The following is a 22,179-nucleotide window of genomic DNA, read 5'->3' on the forward strand; positions in this document are numbered from 1 at the left end:
ATGTTTTGAAAAATGTATCAGCTTTGTGCTTTCATATGCCTCACGCTCAGCTCACCATGTCATAGCAGCTAATGCTTTCTCAAATGCCTTCAAAAGAAAGCCTTTTTTTCTAGGCAGAAAACAGCTTTTGTGGCACTGTGTGTAGTGACCTAGCAAGGTGATGATAACGTAAAGGAAATAGTGCAATAAGGCAGAAGACTTCCTGGCTGAGTGTATTCCAGATCAATAGTTCAGTTCTTGCTTGATGTTGCAACAAAATCATGCTGTGGTGATGGTCAGATACCAGACAAAGGCTTGGGGACTAGCCTGAAGAATTACAAATATAAGATAGTTGATTCACAGAAGCTTTGTCCATAAGTTCTTAAGGATGTCAGAAAGACTGTACACTGGTCTGGTCGTCTCCTTCCTATCTCACAGGAGGGAGTCTTGCTATATCTTTCTAGTTCTACATCTCAATTGAAAACCAATGTAGAAAGAAATTGAGAATTATTATGTACTGTGTAATCGAGACTTCCAAGGCGTTGTTGGGACTGTAGAAGTCATCCCAAGGGCTGCTCTTGCCCTCGGTGGCAGTGCCTGCATTGGACTGAGTAATTTTTTCACTGTAGCTTCATGTTGCTTGCACTGTTTGTCTTCCACTGCTCTACTAAATAGCTGGTGAGTTGTCTCACCTGTAAGATGTGCATACCTCTCCTGTTATGCTGTGTAGTTACCCTCTGATACAGGTACAACTCATAATCACTTCTCATGGCCTGAAGTTACGTGAATCACCTGAAAGATTTCTCGACTAGTTGCTTTTTTACTATTTCTGAAGAGTTCTTAACCTTTTGCTACAGTTAACGTTCAAAATTCAAACTTAATTTTTTATTTTAAAAGGGTAATTTGCAAGGTCTGTAGCATCAGTATTGCTCTGTTTATAGTTCTTTATCTTCTAGCTATCTGTGCATACCCTTTCTCTTAAATTTAATAGACTAACAACCTTTGTCTTGCTCAGTGATGGAGAAGAAATTAAAGGAGCGAGAAGAGAGAGAACAGCAACTGATTGAAGCTAAAGCCAAACTTGAAAATGATATTGCAGAGATCATGAAGTCTTCAGGAGACAGCTCTGCCCAGCTCACGAAAATGAATGATGAGCTCCGGTTAAAAGAAAGGTATTCTGGTGTTGTCTGAACTTTTTCACATGAATTCTTTAGTTCTGCACTCGCAGCTTCTCATTTTATCTTTCTGTAAATATCTGAACAAGATGCTCCTGAGTGTCACATTGATATGACAAGCGAACTTGTTCTATCGAACTGAATTAATCAAAACAGTCTCCTCAAGAGTGATTTGAAGAGCATCTCATATTTATAATTCTAAAATCCTTATGTAACATACTTCTCATTGCCCAGAGTAAATGACCTTTTTCACAATCTAGACTGTTTTGTGAGTTGTTTTGTTACTTGATTACCTGATAATCTTGTTTTACTTGGATATATAAAAGACTTGGGTCACGTTTTTGTCTGGCAAGAGAAAATGTGTTTGTTTTCAAATAAAAATTATATGTAGAATAGTTGTTCTTTACCTTTATGAAATCCCAGACTGGGAGCAATGTAACTGGCAGCTGTGTCGGTCTGCACACAAGCAAGTGCTCAATCTCACTTGTGTATATTTAATTTAGCAGAACACTCTCTGTATGTTAAATAATTAAATCTCTTTCTAAATGCTTGGACAGCGTATAGAACTTCAGCATAATTTAGACTCATCTCTGCGCTTGTCGTGCTGTCAGCAAAAAGTAATGTTCTTTTTATTTGGTCTTTCTAGGCAGTTGGAGCAAATACAACTTGAGCTTACAAAGGCAAATGAAAAGGCTGTTCAGCTTCAGGAAAATGTGGAGCAAACAACACAGAAAGCTGAGCAGAGTCAGCAAGAAACTCTCAAGATTCATCAAGCAGAACTGAAAAACTTGCAGGATCAATTAACGGACATGGTAACTTTTAAAAGTGCTAGCTAACTACATGCAGAATATTGTACCACTGCTTCTTTAACTGTGTTCTAATTGTTTTATCTTCAATCAGAAAAATCAAATGGAGACTAGCCAAAATCAGTATAAGGATCTTCAGGCAAAATATGAAAAAGAAACTTCTGAGATGATCACTAAACATGATGCGGACGTCAAAGGGTTCAAGCAGAACTTGCTGGATGCAGAAGAGGCACTGAAAATTGCACAGAGGAAAAATGATGAGTTAGAAACACAGGCTGAAGAGCTGAGGAAGCAAGCAGAACAGGCCAGAGTATGTATACTTTGTTACTCTGCAAGTAATTTAAAGTTTAAATCTTTCTGTCTCAGGGAATCGCTATTTTCTGCCTGGCTTCACCATTTCGTAGTAAAATTTTTGCAATGTTTCTCTTTTGAACTTTTCCAGGGTAGATTAGTATTGGTTAGGGAAGAGAAGCATACATGGCTAACTGGTTGTCTTCTCTAGATTACACAAGAATCCATGATACACAGTTCTTTGATGTTAGCATTTGATGTTCATTGATGCCTGGCTCAGCACAATTGGTTGGAGCCAAATGTTATTCTCTGTTTTTTAAATGCATGATTTTTAAAATACGTTGTGAACGTATTTTAATTAAAAATATTTTTTACACTTAAATAATCTGTGTTACACACCTGAAATTTTGTTCTGTAGTATGATCCCATATTATGTGCAACTGTTTAGTATATAGCTTGACTTTAGTTTTCTCCTGTTTCTCTGACATTACTGCTTGCTTTCATCCTTCAGTTATTTGCTATAATCTTTGGTTTATGCTTTAGCAAAATATTTAGTGTATAAATTGGCACACAACTTAACTTTAAATACACCACTGATGTGGTGTTTTGAATTAAACAGGTTATGACAATACATTTTTGACAGAATCATGAGGAGGTTTATCTATAAAAGATGAATTTGAGAATTGGAACTCAGTATCTAATATAACTCCCTGCATTTTAATTCACCTAGATTCTTATGAAATCATTCTGTGGCTCTTCTTTCTGAGTAATTTATATTCAGAAAGTTTGTTGAGAGTAGTTTTAAAAAACAAGATGAAGTCTTGTATGGAGGAACCTTCAAACTATGATTTTTTTGTTTTTAATTGTTATTTAACCACGGAAAAGTTTTCTTGTGGATGGTGGGTGTTTTGTAATGAAATACCAGGGGTAGCTGTCAATAACTGAGTTTGCACAAGGACTGTGTGTCAGTGTATACACTTTTTAAAAACTTAAGTTACAATAGCTCTATTTGCCCTTAAACCACATTCCTCATTTGTCTGCTTGACTTCATTTTTGTTTTCCCTTCTCCCTGACTTTATTTCTTTAGTCCTTAAGCTCTGTGTTAGCATCAGCCAGAAAAGAAATTGAACTAATGTCAGACGAGATGAGGGGTTTGATATCAGAAAAAGAGACTTTGGCACAGGAGGGGAATACTTTAAAATTAGAGAGAGGTTCCTTGTTATCAAAACTTCTAGAGTTGGAATCAAAGATTTCATTCATGCAGCAAGACCAAGAAGAACTTTTGACAATAAATAAAGAACTTAATTTGGAAAATAAAGAAATCCTAAAGCAGAAGGAAGAAGCTGAGGCCAGAAGCCAGCAGGAAAGCACAGAAAAGGTAGCACTCATTTCTGAGAAAAGCAAATTACTCTCTGAAATAGAGGCAGCACAGGCAAACCTTCTGAAGATAACTCAAGAAAATGATGCTCTCCGGTCTTCAGAGTCAGCCTTGCTCCAAAAGTTGAAAGAACTTCAGGCCAGCAAAGATGCCATGGATGTGGTATGTCAGAAACATATCAAGGAACGGGAGGAACTGGAGTATTCTCAAAAGAAACTTTTGGAAGAGAAAGATGCAGTTATTAAAGATAAAGATGATGTTATTCAGAGGCTGGAAAATGCTTGTGAGGCCCTGGCCAGAGATCAAAGGGAGCTACTGCAAGAGGTGTCAGTTCTGACTGCAGAGAGAGATTCAGCCCTAGGTAAACACTCGGATCTTAAAAAGACAATTATAGACTTAAAAAATGAAATGAACAGTCTATTGCAGACAAGTCAGAGTCTGCAGTCAGAGAAGGAGATGCTCCTTAAAAGCATAGAAGAACTGCGTGTGAGTTTAGACAATACGGTTAGTGAAAACCAAGCGTTAAAGGTGAGAACAGAAGAGATGCAAACGGAACTAGAGACTGAACATAAAGAAGTTAAAAAAGTGATGAAAGACAATACAGAGTTGAAGGATTCCCTTGCTAGTCTCTCTTGTCTTCTTGAGGAAATGAAAGCCTCAAGAGAGAGATCAAATTCTGAATGTATTCAGTTACTTCAAGAGAAAGAGGCTTTTGCTTCATCTGAACGAAGGCTTTTGGCTGAAAGGGAGGAACTCTTAGATGAAAATAAGGCAATTACTGAAAAGCTTGCAAAGGCCATAGTTGATGCTGTACTTGCTGAGACAGTCTTTACTGAGAAAATAAATGAACTGAACTTAGAAAAGGAATCTGTTTTTCGTAAGTCGTTGCAGTTTGAAAAGCACAATGAAGCTCTTTTGCAAGAGAAGAATGAATTGGAGAACAAATACTTAGAGCTTCTTGATGAAAAGAAGTCTTCTGCAAATGCAATTTCTGATATGAAGAGAGAACATGAACTCAATGTCTCAGCCAAGAGAGCTCTGGCCCAAGAGAACACCATGCTCCAAGACTCCATTGAAGCCCTCAAGGAAGAACTAAGTAAGAAGACTCTAGAAAATCAAGAGCTAATAGCCTGTAAATGTGACCTTTCCAATCTTCTGGAAGAGGCCCAGGAGGCCAAAAGAACATTAGAAAATGAACTGGCTGCTGTATCACATGCTGAGCAGGTCCTGTCATCTTCATTCAAGACCTGTTCCTCTGACAGGGAGATGCTGACTAGAGAGAGGGCTGAATTGCAAGATAAGTGTCAGCAATTAAATGGTGAGGTTGCAGTTATGAAAGAAAACTTAACCATAGAAAAGGAAGCTAGAAAACTGGACAAGGAATCATTTTTGTTGGAACGGATGGAATTTCAAAGCAACATCAGCTTCTTAGAGAAGGAGATAGAAGAGCTGAGAGAGAAAAATAAAGAATTTCTGACTGAGAAAGAACTTTTAGTTCAGGAGAAAGAAAGATCTGAAACTAAACTGGTAGAAATAATTAAAGAAAAAGAAACCCTCTGTGCAGAGAGAGATCAGCTTGCTTCTAGTGTCGAACAACTGAAGAGTGACTTTGCTTCCTTGTCTAAATCAAAAGCAGAGCTCCAGGACTTGCACAACTGTGTCTCCGAGACTCTAGATGATCTTCGACACAGGCATGAGGTGATGGAGGAGGAGAGAGTAAAGTTACTTCAGGAAAACGACAGCCTGATTGCTGAACAGAAGAGTCTGGTCGTCATTAAGGAAGAAATACTGAAAGAGAAGGAGAAATTCTCCAAGGATTATTATAAACTGTGCGAGGAAGTAGCGCTCTTAGAACAAACTAATAGTGACCTCTCAGGCAAATTGCTGATCTCTCAGGGCAAAAATCAGATGCTGCAGGAGGAGATGAACAATCTGGCTTTGAAACTAAGAGAAATTGAGACTCTCCAGGCCCAAACGGTAGCACAAAAACTTGAGGTATTGAAACACGTAGTTAAACAATCAAGTCCGGTTCTACTAATACTGAGCACTAACCTGTGGTTTTCTCTCTGCACTTCATTGCACAATCAGCACTTCATCTCGGTATAAACGGGCTGGAATTATGGTCTCTCTCAATATATTACTCGGGGCTTTTTTTTAAGTTGTAACTTTGAGTCTGAAAGACACTTTAATATTTTTCAAAAAATATTTCTAAATATAAAAGCCTATGTTGTCGCTGAATGTTGCAAGAAAACAACGTAAACTGTGAATAAAAGGAAAATTTGTTTCCTGAATCTGGTAGGAGAAATTGAGCAGCTCCTTCTATTGAAGTACTCTGCAGCTTAAAAGCTAGACTCTAGTATTAGGTGAGGTTTTAGATTAGATCTTTACATGATTTTATGTTAAATTACAACAAACTACAAATTTGAGTTACTCAAAAAAAATATAAAACAACATACTGCTCTGGAAAATGCAATTGGATAAGAAGCATTTTAAAATAAAATAAAAAGATAAAAATTCAAATTGGCATTAGAGGACTTTCAGTCCATGAAAGATGCTGACAGTTCTGGTGTTCTTTTTATTCACAGAAGTGTTTTGTATTCACCACCAACAAATTTTATGAAGTATTTTGGATTTCAGTTCATGTGGCTTGAAGCCCATAAAATCATTTTGAATACAAATTGGAATCAAGATAACCTGTTATGCCCTCCTAGGTGTTTTAATATTCCTGTGAAGTATTTCCTTCTATGAGGGCACAATGAATAACAATGAAATAATGCAATAATTGGATTTATCACCTATTTGATTTTTAATTATTTTTCAAATTCTAACAGCTTTTTATAATTCCACATTTTCTGAAAATAGAGCAGGCTGTTGGAAGTGAATATCTATTGAACTACTACTATCTAAAGTTGTTAGAAGTCTAAAAGCAATCACAGTGGTGGTCGTTAAAAATCCAGGAATTAAAAAGAAAAAATGGTCTTCCTCGGTGGTGACACAAGCATGGGGTTATGATCTATTTCTGCATGGAATTGAATCTTCTCATGTCCATTTGTTATTATACTTTATGCAGCTTCAAAATGCAATTAAATTCCCAGTTGAAGTCCTTATGTAATTGGAAAGCAGTTGGCAAACCATGGAGCTGTGCATAAAGTATCGTGGTTTATCTTTTTGCTTTCAGAGGTCCCTCTGGTAATACTCCTTTTTTCCCCATCCCCCTTAATATACAGGCTGCCAAAATGGCAGAAGATGTTTTCCAGACTGTGGAGAAAGTGACCAAAGAGAAGGATGCCATTCACAAAGAAAAGATTGAAACCTTGGCCTCTTTGGAGAACTCTAGACAGACAAACGAGAAGCTACAGAATGAAGTAATTGCGTTTAAATGCTTTTATATGAAAAGTTTTGCCTAGTTGGTAAGGAACAGCTATTGAATTACAGAGAATTAGATGAGGCAAGAGTGGATTCTGTCATTTTGCCACCACATTACTCAGTCCTGACTGGCTTGTGAAAACTTACTAGATGAGTGCACATTGATGGAAGATCTAGGTGCTTTTTATAGCCATCATGACCCGTGTGCTTTTGTATTTTGCATGTGATTTCAAATACTGTACAGTATACAAAGTCGTGTCCCTTAAATCTTGGTGCAGCAACAAAATCTCTTACAGGAGTTCTGGATGCTGCAGCAGCTTTTGTAAATCACAGAATCCAGAGACATGGGTTTGACTCGAGGCTCAATCAGTCTTGCTATATAGCTTTGGATCTGTTGCTTAGATGTGACTGCTCTGTGCTTCAGTTCCCTTGTTGTAAGCATGGGGTGCAACTTTACACTCTGATGAGTTCCTCAGAGCTCTGAGTAACAGTGCTCCTAATCCACAAAATTACTGCTCCGTTGTCACCTGTACAGAAAAAGGAGTGCATTATACCGTCTTCGTGATCGCGACATGTGTAATGTTACAATTTCTTCTTTTTTCCACTTTTCTGTTCATCAGAATTGTGGTTTGACGAGGTACAAATTCTACTGAGCTATTCACCGTACAGTGGTCCCAAAGAACTTCCAGTCCAACACGTAGAGCAGTTCCTCTAGGGACCTGTTCTTCAGCCTGTGTCCTCCCACCACTTTGTGATACTCCAGGGTTCAGAGAAGGGAAGAATGTCCTCGCTATCATTCACACACTTTTGCCCTGGAGTGTCTGGTCTGACGTTGAACTGGCATCCTTTCTGCAGATCTTGAGCACCCTGTGGCCTCTTTTTGATGGCTCTTTCATCTTCTGCAGCTCCCATAAGAACGGGTAGTGAACAGCTGGGCTAACCTAAATGCCACAGCTTGTGCTGAAACACTAATGATTTCCAACAAGATCTGAGGACTGGAGAATTAAAAGCAGTGACGTTAGTAATGGCAGGGATTCACTTTCTGGATTAAAAAATAAATAAATCTGCAGGGTCCTGTAATGCCATGAGAATGGCTGTAGATGACCTCTTACGTAACACAATGCGTTGCTGAATGTGAACAAATAAGGTTCGTGAGCCTGTGGTGTTTTACGTGGTAGATGCAAACTCAGTAAATAGATGCGCAGCAATTTGTCCCATGCTACGAGATCTCTGAGAGGAGTTCATTTCTTATGGTTGCATGCACAACATTCAGCCTCCTGTTTCTCAGAAATTAAGGTATGTCAAAGCAGAACTTGTTACCAGTTATTTTAGTGAAATAAAGATCAAGGGAACAGCTAATTTTAGCAATAAGCATTGAATTTTTTAGAAAAATGTGCCTTGAGTCATATATAGCATTTAAAATGGGTGCTTTGGAGCTTTACCTTTTATATCAGGGTATATACATCAGATTACTGCTCTTCAGTGGGCTTGGGATTCTTTGTGCTGCTCAACTTGAATGCAGAAGGTCTCATATAACGTTTTTTGTTAGACACGTGCTTCTCTACAGACAGGCTGAATTAATTTAAGGATTAAATATGACGAAGTGGAACAGCTCAGCTCAGGCCCCCATTTTGCTGAATATCTTTTCCGAGTGCTACACCTGTGTATAGTTGCATTAGTGTAATGAGGTGTTTTTCCTCTTTAAGTTGGACATGCTTAAACAAAACAACCTGAAAAATGAAGAGGAACTTAATAAATCAAAAGAGCTTCTAGATCTGGAGAACAAGAAAGTGGAAGAACTTAGAAAAGAATTGTAAGTATTTCAACATTAAATCTGTTAAACCATTATTTTGTAGTTTCATTTACCTTTCATTTTTAAAAAAAATTGTCTTTTGGTATCTCTCCAATATCCTCACTTATAAAGCAAATATTAGGTCAAAATTAAATATTAGTTTGACTTGAAATCAGAACGTTGCTCCTGAACTGCTGAAGGATATTGAAGCAAATCCTCCAGGCGTTGTTTGAAATAATTTGTTTGTTGGAGGAAGTCTAGTGTTCTGCCACCTGAGGGCACTAGGTTATTTTAAAAGCTTTATAATAAAAGAAATTCTGTTTGGATTGAATTACAAATACACTTGGAGTGTTAAGTAGTTTTAAGTGGCTTTGTTTACAGGAAATCTGGTTCTGCTTTTATTTTTCATTATTGGCTTTATCCAGTTTATTCCCACTGTGCATTTATTTTCTGTCACAATCCAAATGCCACATATAGTATGTAAAACTAGAGTTAATTGGCTGTCACGTGTCTTATGTACTACAACTAATCCTGTGTAGTATTGTACACAATAACTTAACTGCAAAGCAGCTGATAGAAAGTAATTTTCCCTGTGAAATCTCATTGCATCAAAGTTTTTGGCGTGCCACTGTGAATAAAATTCCTCGTTATTGCTCCCCTGCAGTAACTGCATGTCTCCCAGCTCTGAGATGTAAAGCATTAAATCACAAATCTCTGTTCCCACCTGCACTCCAAGAATTTCTTGACTCATGCTGGAATCTAGACTGAGAGCTAAAAGCAGCTTTGACTAATTATTATTACTGTTCACTCCATAAGTCATTTAGTGACAGTTCTTAACCACTGCTCGGAGGTGAAGACAGGGCCCAGGGAAATCAGCACACAGAATTAATGCCAAGTTTCTGTATGACTGACAGATTTTGCTGCTTGCTTTTAAAAACCTGCATGCTTGTGTAGATAGCACCCACCTTTGAGGAAGGCAGGATTTTGTTCCACGTGCAATTCCTACCTGCTTTAGTGCTCGTGGGAAAGCAAAATCATTATTGCCAGACTAGTTGCCCCAGTGCTGGAACAGCCAGGGACCACAGACTCTGGGTTCGTGGAAAGACAAAATATATTAGACTGTAATTTGCCAAGCAGAAGTTATTTATAAAAGATACTTCCTTGAAAATCATCAGCACTGAAAGGTGTTCTCATGATCCTGATCACTTTGTGGGTTTTTTTCAATTTTTTTTTTTTTTTTTCTTAAAGTTAATTCTAGTCATAGACTGTTGCTGAATGTGGTCTCTAACCATCAGTGGTAGGAGACATTGTGGATAAGTGGAAGTTTGTCTGGTTGGTTTTTAATTGATCTTCGTTGTCTTAATTATTTTGTGTGCTGCCTTGTATAATTAAAGAAATAGCTTGATAATAGGCTTTTCTTGACCAGCAGTCATGTGGGTAGAGAGTCCTTTGGTGAAGGTAGTGCCCTGGCTTTTGCAACAGAGAGCGGAGGGAAGATTTTTGCCCACAAGAGCAGGACTGTAGGTAGGGACACGCCGCTGCCTCCAGAGCAATGTCTGTTGGAGGTGGGGAGGTGTTACAGTGGCACTGGTGTCCTCCGTAAAAGAGCCGCCTTGTGCAAAACTGCGATGGAGAAAAGCAGAAAAACTGTCTGGGTGTTGTGTATTCATGTAGTGCTGCACACTGTCAAGTGCACTCGCAGCTATCGGTTTAAAGTTCCTTGGCACCAAACACAGGAGAGCATCTCACACAAATTGACCCCAGTATTTTTTTGTGCTTTTTTTTTTTTTTTACAACGCCCTGACTCTACGTTTTAATGCCAAAAGCAAAAAGAGGAGAACTGGTTAGTGCTGCAGTTCAGCAAACGATTGTGGTTAAAAATAGGTTTGTTCCTTTACAATATCTTTGTACCAAGATAATTTGAATCGATGTTCAGCGGTGGGAGCTGGCCTGTTTAATCCAGGCTAGGTGGGTCGGCGTGGAAACTGGTCGAGGTGAGACCAGGTAGAAGCAGTGGTTGGAAAATCTTAGTCATATTACACGCTGAATTCAAAAAGTAAATCAGGCTTCCTTTCGTTTAAATGTGCCCAGTAACAGACCGCAGAGTCCTTGTGTTTTGAAGTGCTTGAATTAGTTTCTGACTTAGGGGTTCTTCTACCTCCCACAGTCATAAAAATATTTTTAATATTCCAGTCAGGGTTTAACTCTGTGTAATATTGTTGTAACATAGGAGTACTGAGATAGCTTTTTATGAAAATAAAACACAGTTACAAAAATTACTGTTTAGGGAAATGAAGCTTTTATTTTTTGAAAGATACTGTCACATCTTTCAAAAACTTGTGTTAGTCATTTGTGTTACAGGCAGGTATGCAAAATATTTTTTTTTCCAAAAATTTGTTGAAAATAAACTTACTTTAAAGAAACCACACACATCAGTAGCAATGTAGGCTAACAAAACCTGCAAATCCATGTTTTTCTTCAGCTTTTGTTTTGTCTCCTTTTCAGTTTTGTATCTGTTAAAATAATGGAATAGATTAGATACTTTACTGTTTTGCCTCCTGCGATCTTACACATTCTTGTATGTTTGGGTGTCAGACCTTGTAGGGAGTATTTTAATAAGAGGAACTGTAAGATTTTTGTTTTATTATTTTTTTTCCCTTTTTTTTTTTCGCTCGTGTTTTACCTCTGGCTACAGAATTCACTTCTGAGAAAGTCTAGGCTATAAACCTTGCCAACACTCTTGCCAAAGCCTACCCTATATTTCTGAAGCCAAGCATTTGCTAACGGTTGGAAGCATGCAGAACTCACAGTCTGAACTTACCTTCCATTTCTCTGAGTATCTGATAGATGTAAAAGAAAAGGAGTTTTGTGCTGCTACTGCTTTTCAGGGGTAAACCTACCCCTGTGCGCTTGAGGTATAGATTGTCACCTTTATTATAGATCCCATTAGACACGTGACCTAGATGTATTTTTCCAAGCTGTGAAGCAGAATCTCTCCCACAGTTTTTTCTTGCCTCTCTCGTTCCTATGGTAACGATGCACTCTCTGTCCTCGCAGCGAAGCGCTCAAGCTGGCAGCAGCTCAGAAGTCCCAGCAGCTTGCAGCTTTGCAAGAGGAGAACGTGAAACTTGCCGAGGAGCTGGGCAGGAGCAGGGACGAAGTCACAAGTCATCAGAAGGTAGAGTGGCTGGAACGTTTCCTGATCTCTGGTGCAAGTGCTGTGCGTGCTGTTTCTGCTGGTGCCTGGGTGACGTTGCACTGCATGTTTGTGCTTGAAAGATGAGTTGTTCTGAGAATGTTTTAAAATAAATTTGGAAGCCACCTGCATTGGGAGGTTAGAACTGCAGGCTGACAGAAGGTTACGTAACCTGTGAAGGATACTTAGGAGGCCTGAGAATAAGCATAAATTAAATATGCTTTAGTCAAATGTATTAACAGACACTTGCTATTTCTGTCGGGAGTAATTTTGTTATACAACTGTGGAAATCTCCATCTATCCAGTACTAAGGAAATGTAATTCTCCTCCTTTTTCCTGCTCTTCCTTCCCACTAAAAAAAAAAAAAAAAAAGTATTTAGGATGTATTTCTGAATACAATTTAAAACTGCTTGGTTGGACTCTGTCTCTAAAAAGCGCTATGCACGTGTAAGCTTGCTTCAACTTCTTACTGTGCATGTACATGAACAGTGCTGCAGCCAGTAGAGGGATAGAATCGATGCAAGATGCTTTTCTGGTGGTAGTTTATAGATGACTCAATTTTTAATTTTTTTTTTTTTTCCTATTACATTTTAACATGTTGCTGGAATTTTTAAAGTACAGGCTGAGTTACACAGCTTATACCACTAGTACTTGCCAAAAGAGAAATTAGATTTACAGCCATTAAATATGGAGGGTTTAGTTCTTGTGGAGCAGTTCCTGTGATAGCCACACCACAAAGACATTTTAGGAATAACTTGTCCAAAAGCAAGCACATAGGAGATGTGGATTTATATGTTGCCTTGCTGAGATGGCACTTGTGCAGAAGAGAGGTGTGCCTCTTCCCAGTGACACTGAGACAGGTCTCACCAACCTGCAACAAAGACTGATAGTTTTGAAGCCAAGAGGCTGGCTTTTCCCCAGACGGTCCTATTTTGAAATACTGAGAAAGGGTGACTGCAGATCAGGCCGGCTTTTCAACCCTTTTGTCTGCTGACAGGAGTAATGCACGAGCTGCTTCATCCTGAAGAGCCTTTGGAGATGATTAACAAGAGTCCCAGACGTGTGGGCTCCACCACTGACTCATGCTGCATCTGAGTAGTGGTGTGGTAAGAGAACGCTGTCATCCTAAACAGCCAGTGGGAGCTCTGCTCCCCACTCCCACATGTTTTCTTAAATTATTTCAGAATCTTTGAGGCAACCTGTTATTTTCAGAAAGAGTTGTAACTTGAAGAGGATTCGGCAGCACTGGTCAAATCTTTCTGCCTGTGGTATGTAGCTGGAGTTGATACACAGCAAGTCCCCGAGGGAGGGGACCCTTCGGCCCCCAGGCGTAGGCTGGCAGCGCTCAGGGCCATCTCCTCCCTCTGTGGCCACCGTTGTTCCCAGGTGACCTTGCCACGGCGTCCTGCTCCTGCTGCCTGGGGATCTCGTGGCCGGGACAGAGCGCGGGCGGTGACGCACGGGGATTAGTCAGTTATCTCGCAAACTGGAGTATTCTCAGTTCACTTGCAACGTGGCCTTTTCTGCCCGGGAGTACATTGCTCCAAGATCAAAGATCTGGAAGATCTGCTGAAGCTTGGAGAAACACTCTGTTTGCCTTCTTCAGCCGTTCGTGTTGCCTTACGTCCTTTTCTGCAAGGAAGATGTAACCTGAATCTTGGGAACGTGGGAATGCCATCTGCTGCATTTTCTAAACATAGTATTTGGGCTATGGTGTCTTCAGGTCTAGTGAACTGCATGGCCTCCTAAAAAAGTGGAAGAGGCATCTGGTGTTCCAGGGAGCTCCGTTGTGGACAAAGGAACGAAGGCAAAATGATGTCATTTAAAAATGCTTGTTTCCTGCTGAGCGTCACGTCACTAATGAGTGCAGCTCTTCCCAGCTTAGTATTGTTCAGCTCTTGTTGGTGAGACACGTGGTCCACCTGCCCAGATTGTTCCTGTTTCGGGGTTGCTCCTAAAAAGCATTCCCTGTCTCATCTGGAGGCTGTAAAGTACTAACCATCCTCTTGAGTCTGATAGAAACCTGCTGTGACCCTGAGGAGTAGGATTTCTTTCCTTTTTTTTATTTTTCCTTTAGATCTTACCCAACCTAAACTTACAGTCCCCTTGTTCTACCTTTGCTGCTGCTGGGTTCTCTTCATGAAATGGCAAGAAAACCACACAGCACTGAGGATTCTCACAGTCTCGGGGATCCCCCCCCTCCCCAGTTCTACCTGGGGTGAAAGCACGTTGTGTTTGGGCACCAGGGTGCAGCATGCTCTGGGCTTCCTTGGTTCAGGCTGGCTGGGGGGAGAGTGGAAAAAATGTTTCTGTGAAGAATTGCTCGATTAGATTTTAGAGAAGAAATGTCTGTGGTGGCAATGACGAGGCTTAACAGGGGACAGGATGGCTCATGGAGCTGCATTTTCTGCAGGGGGTACTGAAAAATTGGACAGCAGAGAGGAAAGCACGGAATGTAGCAGAGCTTTGGTCTGTGTGAGGTTCTGTGCATGTGCCTGTTAAAATGCAGTAGGAAAGGTAGCAAGCATATGTTTTAAGTATTTTGAGCGGTTACTATGGTAACTATAAATTCTAGCAAGTCAATTGGGTTAGTGAATCTGTGGCTGCATGTGGCACACTTTGCAAAATTAATGAATACTGTTTCATGAATGATTTATCCTGACATCTAAAGGTTAAAGTGTCTTGTACTAGAGATGCTGAGGGGTGCTTTTCTCTATCGATCCATAAATAATTAGCCGTTTGTAATTAGTTAAAGATTCCCAGTCAGATAGATACTGAGCTTGAGGAACTTTTCTGGCTTGCTTGTTGTGGTATTTTGGGAGCCTCAGACCTATCCAGGCATTTTAACTTTATTGGAAAAAGCGTCGAAACATGTACTAGCTCAGCTGGTCCATCTTTTATTAAAGGTGTGTGAGAAGTCTGCTCGGAGGGTAATGAGAGAATGAGTGGATTGCAGGAGAAATGTTGAGGGAAGGGGTGTCATTTCTCCCCGTCTACAGGCAGAAACTGCTCAAGGCTTGATCCATGACCCACGCAGCTGCAACAGGGGTTTAGAAGCTGCACAACTCCACTGTCATCTTGTCCTTTATTTTTCTCTCTTTCAAATTCACTTCTGTCTCGGTCTGTACAAAAATCACTCACCTCTCCACAGCCAAGCAGGGAGCTGAAAGGGAGGAGAGATGCAGGGTTTATGGGAGCACTCCACAAATACTGAAGGGTTTTCAGAGTTAAAAAGGCACCACAGTCTTTTCCTAAAAGAAACTGGGAAATAGCTGAGGTGTGTTTGGGGCAGGGGAGGAGAGTGTCATGGAGCTCTGTGGACATGGCCTCTGGGCAGCCAGGGGTGAATCAGGTCAGTGTGAGGTTTTTCCGATTGCAAGTAGCAGTCAAGAACATAAACACCAGAAAATTAAGCTCGAGGAGGGTGAAACGAAGTGATTTGTTGGTAGAATGTGGCCAGGTTAATGCTGCACGATGTGACCGTAGAGAAATGCTAGTGCTGGTAGAGGAAAAGTAGTCCAAAAAACCATCTCGAAAAGTGTGATGGACAGGAGATGGCAACGTGTCTGAGGGGGGAGAGGGGCCACATAAGGCAGCGGTCAGAGCGGGTTCTGGAGAAGTGGCTGAATAACGTGCAGCTCACTGGGATTTACAAGTGAAGCAGTTCTCAGAATTTTCATATTCTTTTTTCCTTCTCTTTTTTTATGTCATCAGTCTGTACAGATGTAAGGAGTTCATACAGGCTGTCTCTGTGTAGGAAGCAGACAAAAATTCTTGGAAACAGGAGGTGTACTTTGTGCTGTTGCTGAAATTCCTGGGTCTGATTTGCCTGCAGGAAATATTTGGCCATACCCCCATAGCAGTGGTCACTTTTTTTGAGAGACACAGATTTGCTTTAAGACTTCTTATTATAAGTCTCTCTGCACCCTTCTCGTATCTATTTTTATATCAATAAAGCTGTCTGATTAAACCCCAGCAAAAGGACACCAATTAATCTTAAACCTGAAGGGCTTAACAGCGTCGCAGTACGTGAAAGGAGAAGGTAAGTTGTCAGAAAATATGGAGGAGACACGTTATGTAGGTGAGCTGCATTTAGCTGAGAACTGGAGGCTGACAGACAACCTTCCTTCTCATTGGAACTTGCTTAACGCTTTCTGTGCCTGTCTGTGCCAAACCTGAATGTCTGCAAAGTGCTGGAAGTATTTAGCCAGTTAAAGAGTGTTTGCTGCTGTACCCGGGGCTCTGAGGTTTCCGTGACAAATGTTTGTCTCGCTGACCTTGTGGGTGAACCCTGAGCCCTTGGGAGATCTGAGGGGAAATTGTGTTCAAGTCAAGGTGCAGGTAGTTGCTCCTATAACCAGTTCTGCAGGGCAGTAATTGCTGACTTGGGCCACTGAGTAAGAAGAAAGGAAGAGATGGTGAAAAATAAATAACTGGCCTGAAAAAGAGATAATTTCATAACCTTATCAGCAGTTCAGTTACCCAGGTGTTTGTGGTGGGGCTTTACAGTTTTGTTGTACAAATTATGGTGTTTGGTTTGTTTTGCTTTTCTAAAAGCTCTGTGTGCCTGCCAGTTTGGACCACGAGAACCTGCAGCAACAATATTTTCAGCTGAAGTTGTAAGGGGTTAGGGTGGCACCACTGACTTACAAGTTCAGGATACGGTAACAAACACCAGACTAACAGCTTTAGGGATCAATAATTTATCTCGAAATAACGGTACAGTAACAAATACGGATCAGCAGTACAATTATCCAGGTCAAAACAACAGCAAATCCAGTAATTCACCACTCCTGGGCTAAACTTCATAGCCAGGCACACCAAAGCCTCACGGTTCGGTTCTCTTTGGTGTGTGTGGGCCTGGAAATAGGGCACGAGGCAGTGGTGGCCTCACACCTCTCTCATGTGCCCAGGACATGAAAACAGGGTGTAACGCAGTAGTAGCTCCTCACTAGCTGATGTTCTTGGTCACTGAACAATTTGTGTTTGTGTGCGTGTGGTGCCCTAGTAGAAAATCGATTCCTTTGAGGATTTTTAGGCTCTGTAGCCTGTTCCACGTTCATTTTATGATGATAATGATGCTCTGGTAGTTTATTCTAAGGAAACAATCCTTAGTGTATTAACTGTAGTCTTCTTGTACTTGTGTTTTAGCTGGAAGAGGAGAGATCGGTTCTCAATAACCAGTTATTAGAAATGAAAAAGAGGTAAGTTGTTTTTTTCTGATGTGTGTTTACCTATACAGCCCTACAGCAAACTTCAGAAAACATAAGAACACTGCTAAGCGAGGGCTTCTTTTCTGTTTTATCATAGTTAAAAGTGCTGAGGTTGGATTGTAGATGGCATCTTCCATATTTTCTTTATTTAAAGTGAGAAGGAAGTGTAACTGTATTAATGTAAGCAGTGGTCTTTACTGTTTCCTCTTTAGTCGTGCACCTCCTGCATTGTAGCAGTTCTTTTCATTTTCAGTAACCAGTTCAGTGTTTGGTTTTAGTCTGCTCTGGAATATTGGATTGTCCCTCAGTCTGAGAAAAATGCATGCCTACAGGTCTGACCCCTCAGGTTCTTAAGGAGTAACAGAAAAATACAGTGATGCTGAGGAGTGTTGTTATTAAAAGGAAAAAAAAGAAAGCAAGCAAAGCTGCAGTTACGCAGTGTTGAATGGCTTGTTCTTGTAATTCTGGGATTTTGATTGTGGCAGTAATTATTGCAGTTCATTCAGCACTGTTTTTCAGTACCGGGAGATTTGTCCTGAGTGACTGGGGCATCCATTTGTAAATTGTGCTGTTCAATAAATGATCCCAAGTTACAAAATTCACTGTCTTTCTGCAGTAGGGGTGTGGAAGGCTAATGGCTGAGTGCCACGATGTCTTTAGGACAATGTGGGCTTTTCAGAAGTAGTTCTATAAATCCTTAGCAAAAGATGCAGCTCTCCATGACACCAAGTGTGTTCCAGGAAAAACAAACCAACCCCTGTTAAATTTCCTGAATTTATAATGGTCACCACGAAGAACAGCAAGTGGCACTTTGGTATTTATGCACATCCTTAGCTACTCAGTATTACTTGCTGCTCCCTTGTTTATTCCCTAGAAGCCTGTTGTCTGGGAGGTGGGTCATGCCCCGCTGTATCCCACGGCCTTCGACAGCCCCCTCGGGGTGTGCACCCGCTACAGCCCCCTCGGGGTGTCGGAGTCTGAGCAGTTGTTAGACAGCAGCAAGTGAGCAGCTGAGCCTCCAGCTCCAGCCAACCTCATGAACTGCATCACTTGGCCTTCACCTGCATAGAACAGCAAAACAGAAAAATAACTGACAGTTACTAAGATGAAGGATTTTTTTCTTTTAAGGTCAAGAGATTTTTTTTTTTTTTAAGGTGAAGGAGAAGATAAGGAGACAAATCTTGAGCTGGTGTATTGACATCCACAATAATTAGTATGTTGACACCAAGTGGAGATCATCTCCAGCATATTTGATGTGGAGGAAGGGAAGGGAAAGGAGGATGTTAGTGCTGCTGACAGCTTAGAGTGCTGTTTGTAGCCTGTTTATTTAATGTGTTTTCAAACGTGTATGTTAAATAGTGTAACACCTGAAAGTTACTCGAGGGAAGGAGGGAGTGGGGCCCCAAGATTCATTCAATACTTTCCAGCAGTTCTATTCCATATACATTTTAAAAAACAAATTCTTTAGTAAGTTATAAAAAAAAAAAAAAGTGTGTGGCTCCAGTTTTCCTTCTCCTGTTTTTCCTCTGTGTGAGCTGCCTGAAATAATCTCAGTAATTATGAAATTGTTCAAGTGAATTTTAACATTACTTTACCTTCAATTGGTTACACCGAGATGCCCGAGTTTGTGAGTGGCTTAACGACATTCCTCAACAGTGCTGAATAAACTCCAATACAAAACAAGTATCAGAAACAGCCAACCTCGCTGAAGCAGACTGCAGGCCATGAGGGGTCAGAATACACCAGCACAGGGCATGGTTTGCTAACAAAGGAAGTTAGGCTGAGCAGAGAGCTAATTAAATAAAAAAGAGTCTCTATAAATTCCCAAATTCCACTGAAGTTGGTGGTGAGATGAGCGATGATTTCTTCCTTTTGTCTTAAGAATTTGAGATAGTGAAGAAGAGACATCTTTTTGTTTCGATTAGGTCAAATCTCTAGCAGTGGTCTTCTCACCAGCCTTCCACCCACAGGAATTCTCTTCCTCTATTTTAGCAGCTCCCTCTAGGAACTAGTCCTGCTAGGAGTGACAGGGCTTAGATATTTATGAGGCTAAGGGGGTTCTGTGTTACTTCAGCTCATTAGGTTCGTTGTGGGTTGCTAACTGTCTTACTGTCTTTGAGCTTGCACTATTTATCGATACTCATTTCATTCCTCTCTCTTCCCTTTCCTGCCCTTGCTTCCTTTGCTATATCTGTGTGTCTTTAATGGTAAGACTCAAGAAAGTCTATCCACGTTACAATAAATAATTTTATTTTTTTTTAAGTAAAGTTGTTGTACATATTTTGGCTGCCTTTGTCCCTTGGTGTCTTGCTTTTGTTTTGTAAAATACTCAGCTATATATATATATATATTTATAAAAAGTCTATCTTTTTTACCAAAACAAAAAAGCCCCTTGGTGCAAATTTAGTTCTTCCTTACAGTATTTTCCATTTCTACTCCATGTTTCTAACATGTGGTTCTTGTTATCTTGCATTTTTAAAGCTTGCCCAGTAACACTTTAAGGTATTTGCTTCATTCTTAGAATTTCTTATTTTTGTAGTAAGGGAAGAATCTGGGTGATCTTTATTTTTTTTATGTTAAAACAAAACAAAAACCTCTCTCTCTCCCGTGACTTCCACACACTGTTCAAAATGTGGTTTAACCGCCTCAAGAAAGTGACATTTTAAACTGCCTTGTGAAATGACAAAGTAATTTTTATTGCTGGGGGTTTTTTTAATCCCTGCTGGCAAGCAGGTATTTTGGGCTTGAATTGGCAGGGGAAAAGTTTTAAGTTCACCAGATCAATTATTTTTTTTTTTCTCCTGATAAATAAATAGTTTCCACAAGATTTTTCTTGCAAGTTATCAGTACGTAGTTATTTCACATTCAACAGATGCTCCTTACATTTACTCTCCCTCATATGAATCATACTACGAACGGTGCAGGAGCTGAGAGCATTGGTGGGGTAGACTCAGCTGATGCTGGAAGTGAACTGTGATCCACACTTACGTATAAGTAGTGACATATACCTACTATACTTGTAAGTTTTCCAGTTTCAACATTTTAGAGGGCCTCCAACTGGAGCTGTAAAGCATCTTTCCTGGAGAGACTGCCCTGTGACAGAAAAAAACAATGCTACATCACAGGGACCTTTTTCCCCCACCTCTTGTTTTCTCTTCTCTTTTCTTCCCTTGTTTCCCTCCCCTTGTGTTACAACATTCTCAACTCCTGTATTGAATTTGTAAATATGTATTTATATGCTCACAAACTGTTTGCCTTTTTCAACCACCTAAACGCTTGTGGTGGTTGAAGCCAAGCCCACTGAACGGCAAGTTTAACTATGTTTGTACAAAAGCATGTGTTTGGTCTTGATCTCTAAGATAAAGATCTGACCAAAAAGTGGAAACATTGGCTAAATAACAAGCTCTTGAACGTGAGATGAGTCACTGGGGTTTCCATCTGCCCTCGAACAGCTGTGTGTATAGCAAAGGAAGCCCGGGTGAGTCTCAGGTACAGCAGAGCTTGTGAGCAGCAACTTCCAGATGGACTTTCCAGTAAAGGCTGGATTTGCAGCTCCATGGATTGGAGACGGCAGCTGCCCTCTGCCAGCACCATCCCGAGCATTGGTGGCACATTTCTCTCCCACACCACTGCCCTGTGCTTTTGATCCAATTCAGCAAAGCATTTAAAACCAACATGGGTTAGGCTGGAGCATGTATGTGACCCTGCTGAAGAGCACAGAGTGCTGTCACGCTTTCAGGGCTTTGCTGAACCCCAGGGCTGGCGAGGAGACCTGCTAAATGCTGTTGCCCTTTGGGGTTTTATTAACAGGAGTATAACTTGTATTTGAAGGCAAGTTCGTGCAGTCTGCAATTTGTTGTGTTTCTGCTTATATTAATTCTCTCATTGTAAAAATATACCCAAACCAAAATCAACCTTTTGGTTCTTGTTTGGTAGCCGCATCAGCTTTTCTAAACCCCAGATTCTCCACTTGCTGCTTCCATCCCCAAGTGTAATCTTAACAATGACAGAATTGCATTAATTGTGCTCTCATTGTTGAGTTTCCTATTTATCTCGAGTCGGTGAGATTTACTGTATTTCATGGTCTGGGTATCATGGCTCTCACTAACTGTAGATACGAAAACTTTTCCGTTTGTACTTAACATAACTTCACCTACCGAGCATTGTCACACAAGGACGTGCTCTGCTCCATCCCTTGAACAGCCCTAAGAAAGTGTAATTTGGTTTAATGACTTCAATGAAATCGTTACGTCACTTGGGATCTTTGAATTCTTGGCTACTTCCTGCTTTTTGTGTAGTGGGTACACACTCGGGCAGCCTTGTTTGGCCTCAGCACTCTCAGGTAGTAAGAAGCAGCTCACGGCCATGCGACCGTGATCCTCCAGACCGAGGTGGACAGAACTGCACAGAGAACTGGCTGCAGCCTGCAGGAGCTCGGAGAGTTGAGAGCTGCTGGGCACTGCCTGGTGCTCTGAAATGCGAGTTTCTCTTCTAGAAAAGTAAACATAGATTTTGGAGTAACAATTTATTTAAAAAAAAACAAACAAAAAAACCCTTTCAGCTCTGTAGCGATAGTCCTCGCATCAGAGGACAGTTGCTCCTCTGAGTGTGTTCTGTGACCTGTCAGGAGGACTCGTTGGTGCCCGTGTGGGGATGTCAGAGCTGGGATGCCTGAAGGTCGCTGTCAGGACAGGGCTTGTAGGCAGACGTCGTGTCTCATTACATCAGCTGAAGAGGTTGGGAGATCTGGGCATAGCTACACAGAAGGGGTTTGTGCCTGCTCTGGAGTTCTTTTTAACCTGTCTTCTATGAATTAAACCAAATCCCACCTGGTTTTGTGCTGAAACAGTAGTTACTAAAGGCCCAGAAACCTTCAAGTATGTGTTTCAGGAAATAATGTTATTGAAATTAGTGAGGACCAGCTGATATTTCCAGCATCATCCATGCTTTGCATGACAACTTGTATAATGAGCTTTGCATGTA

General features: G+C 40.6%; 1 protein-coding gene across 3 annotated transcripts in view; it reads left to right on the forward strand.

Moving 5' to 3' along the window:
- CLIP1 (CAP-Gly domain containing linker protein 1) overlaps positions 1–22,179 on the forward strand; it is a 70,270-nt gene that overhangs the window by 45,589 nt on the left and 2,502 nt on the right. The window contains exons 15-23 of one of the 3 annotated variants that reach the window (XM_074921572.1): positions 995–1,151; positions 1,801–1,966; positions 2,055–2,270; positions 3,339–5,624; positions 6,857–6,994; positions 8,702–8,808; positions 11,845–11,965; positions 17,135–17,187; positions 19,678–19,698. In XM_074921572.1, coding sequence (XP_074777673.1) covers positions 995–1,151; positions 1,801–1,966; positions 2,055–2,270; positions 3,339–5,624; positions 6,857–6,994; positions 8,702–8,808; positions 11,845–11,965; positions 17,135–17,187; positions 19,678–19,698 — 3,265 coding nt within the window. The remainder of the gene's footprint in view (positions 1–994; positions 1,152–1,800; positions 1,967–2,054; positions 2,271–3,338; positions 5,625–6,856; positions 6,995–8,701; positions 8,809–11,844; positions 11,966–17,134; positions 17,188–19,677; positions 19,699–22,179) is intronic. The other 2 variants (XM_074921573.1, XM_074921574.1) reach the window with 2 other exon arrangements.

Source organism: Athene noctua, chromosome 17 (genome assembly GCF_965140245.1).
Source record: "Athene noctua chromosome 17, bAthNoc1.hap1.1, whole genome shotgun sequence".
Taxonomy (NCBI): domain Eukaryota; kingdom Metazoa; phylum Chordata; class Aves; order Strigiformes; family Strigidae; genus Athene; species Athene noctua.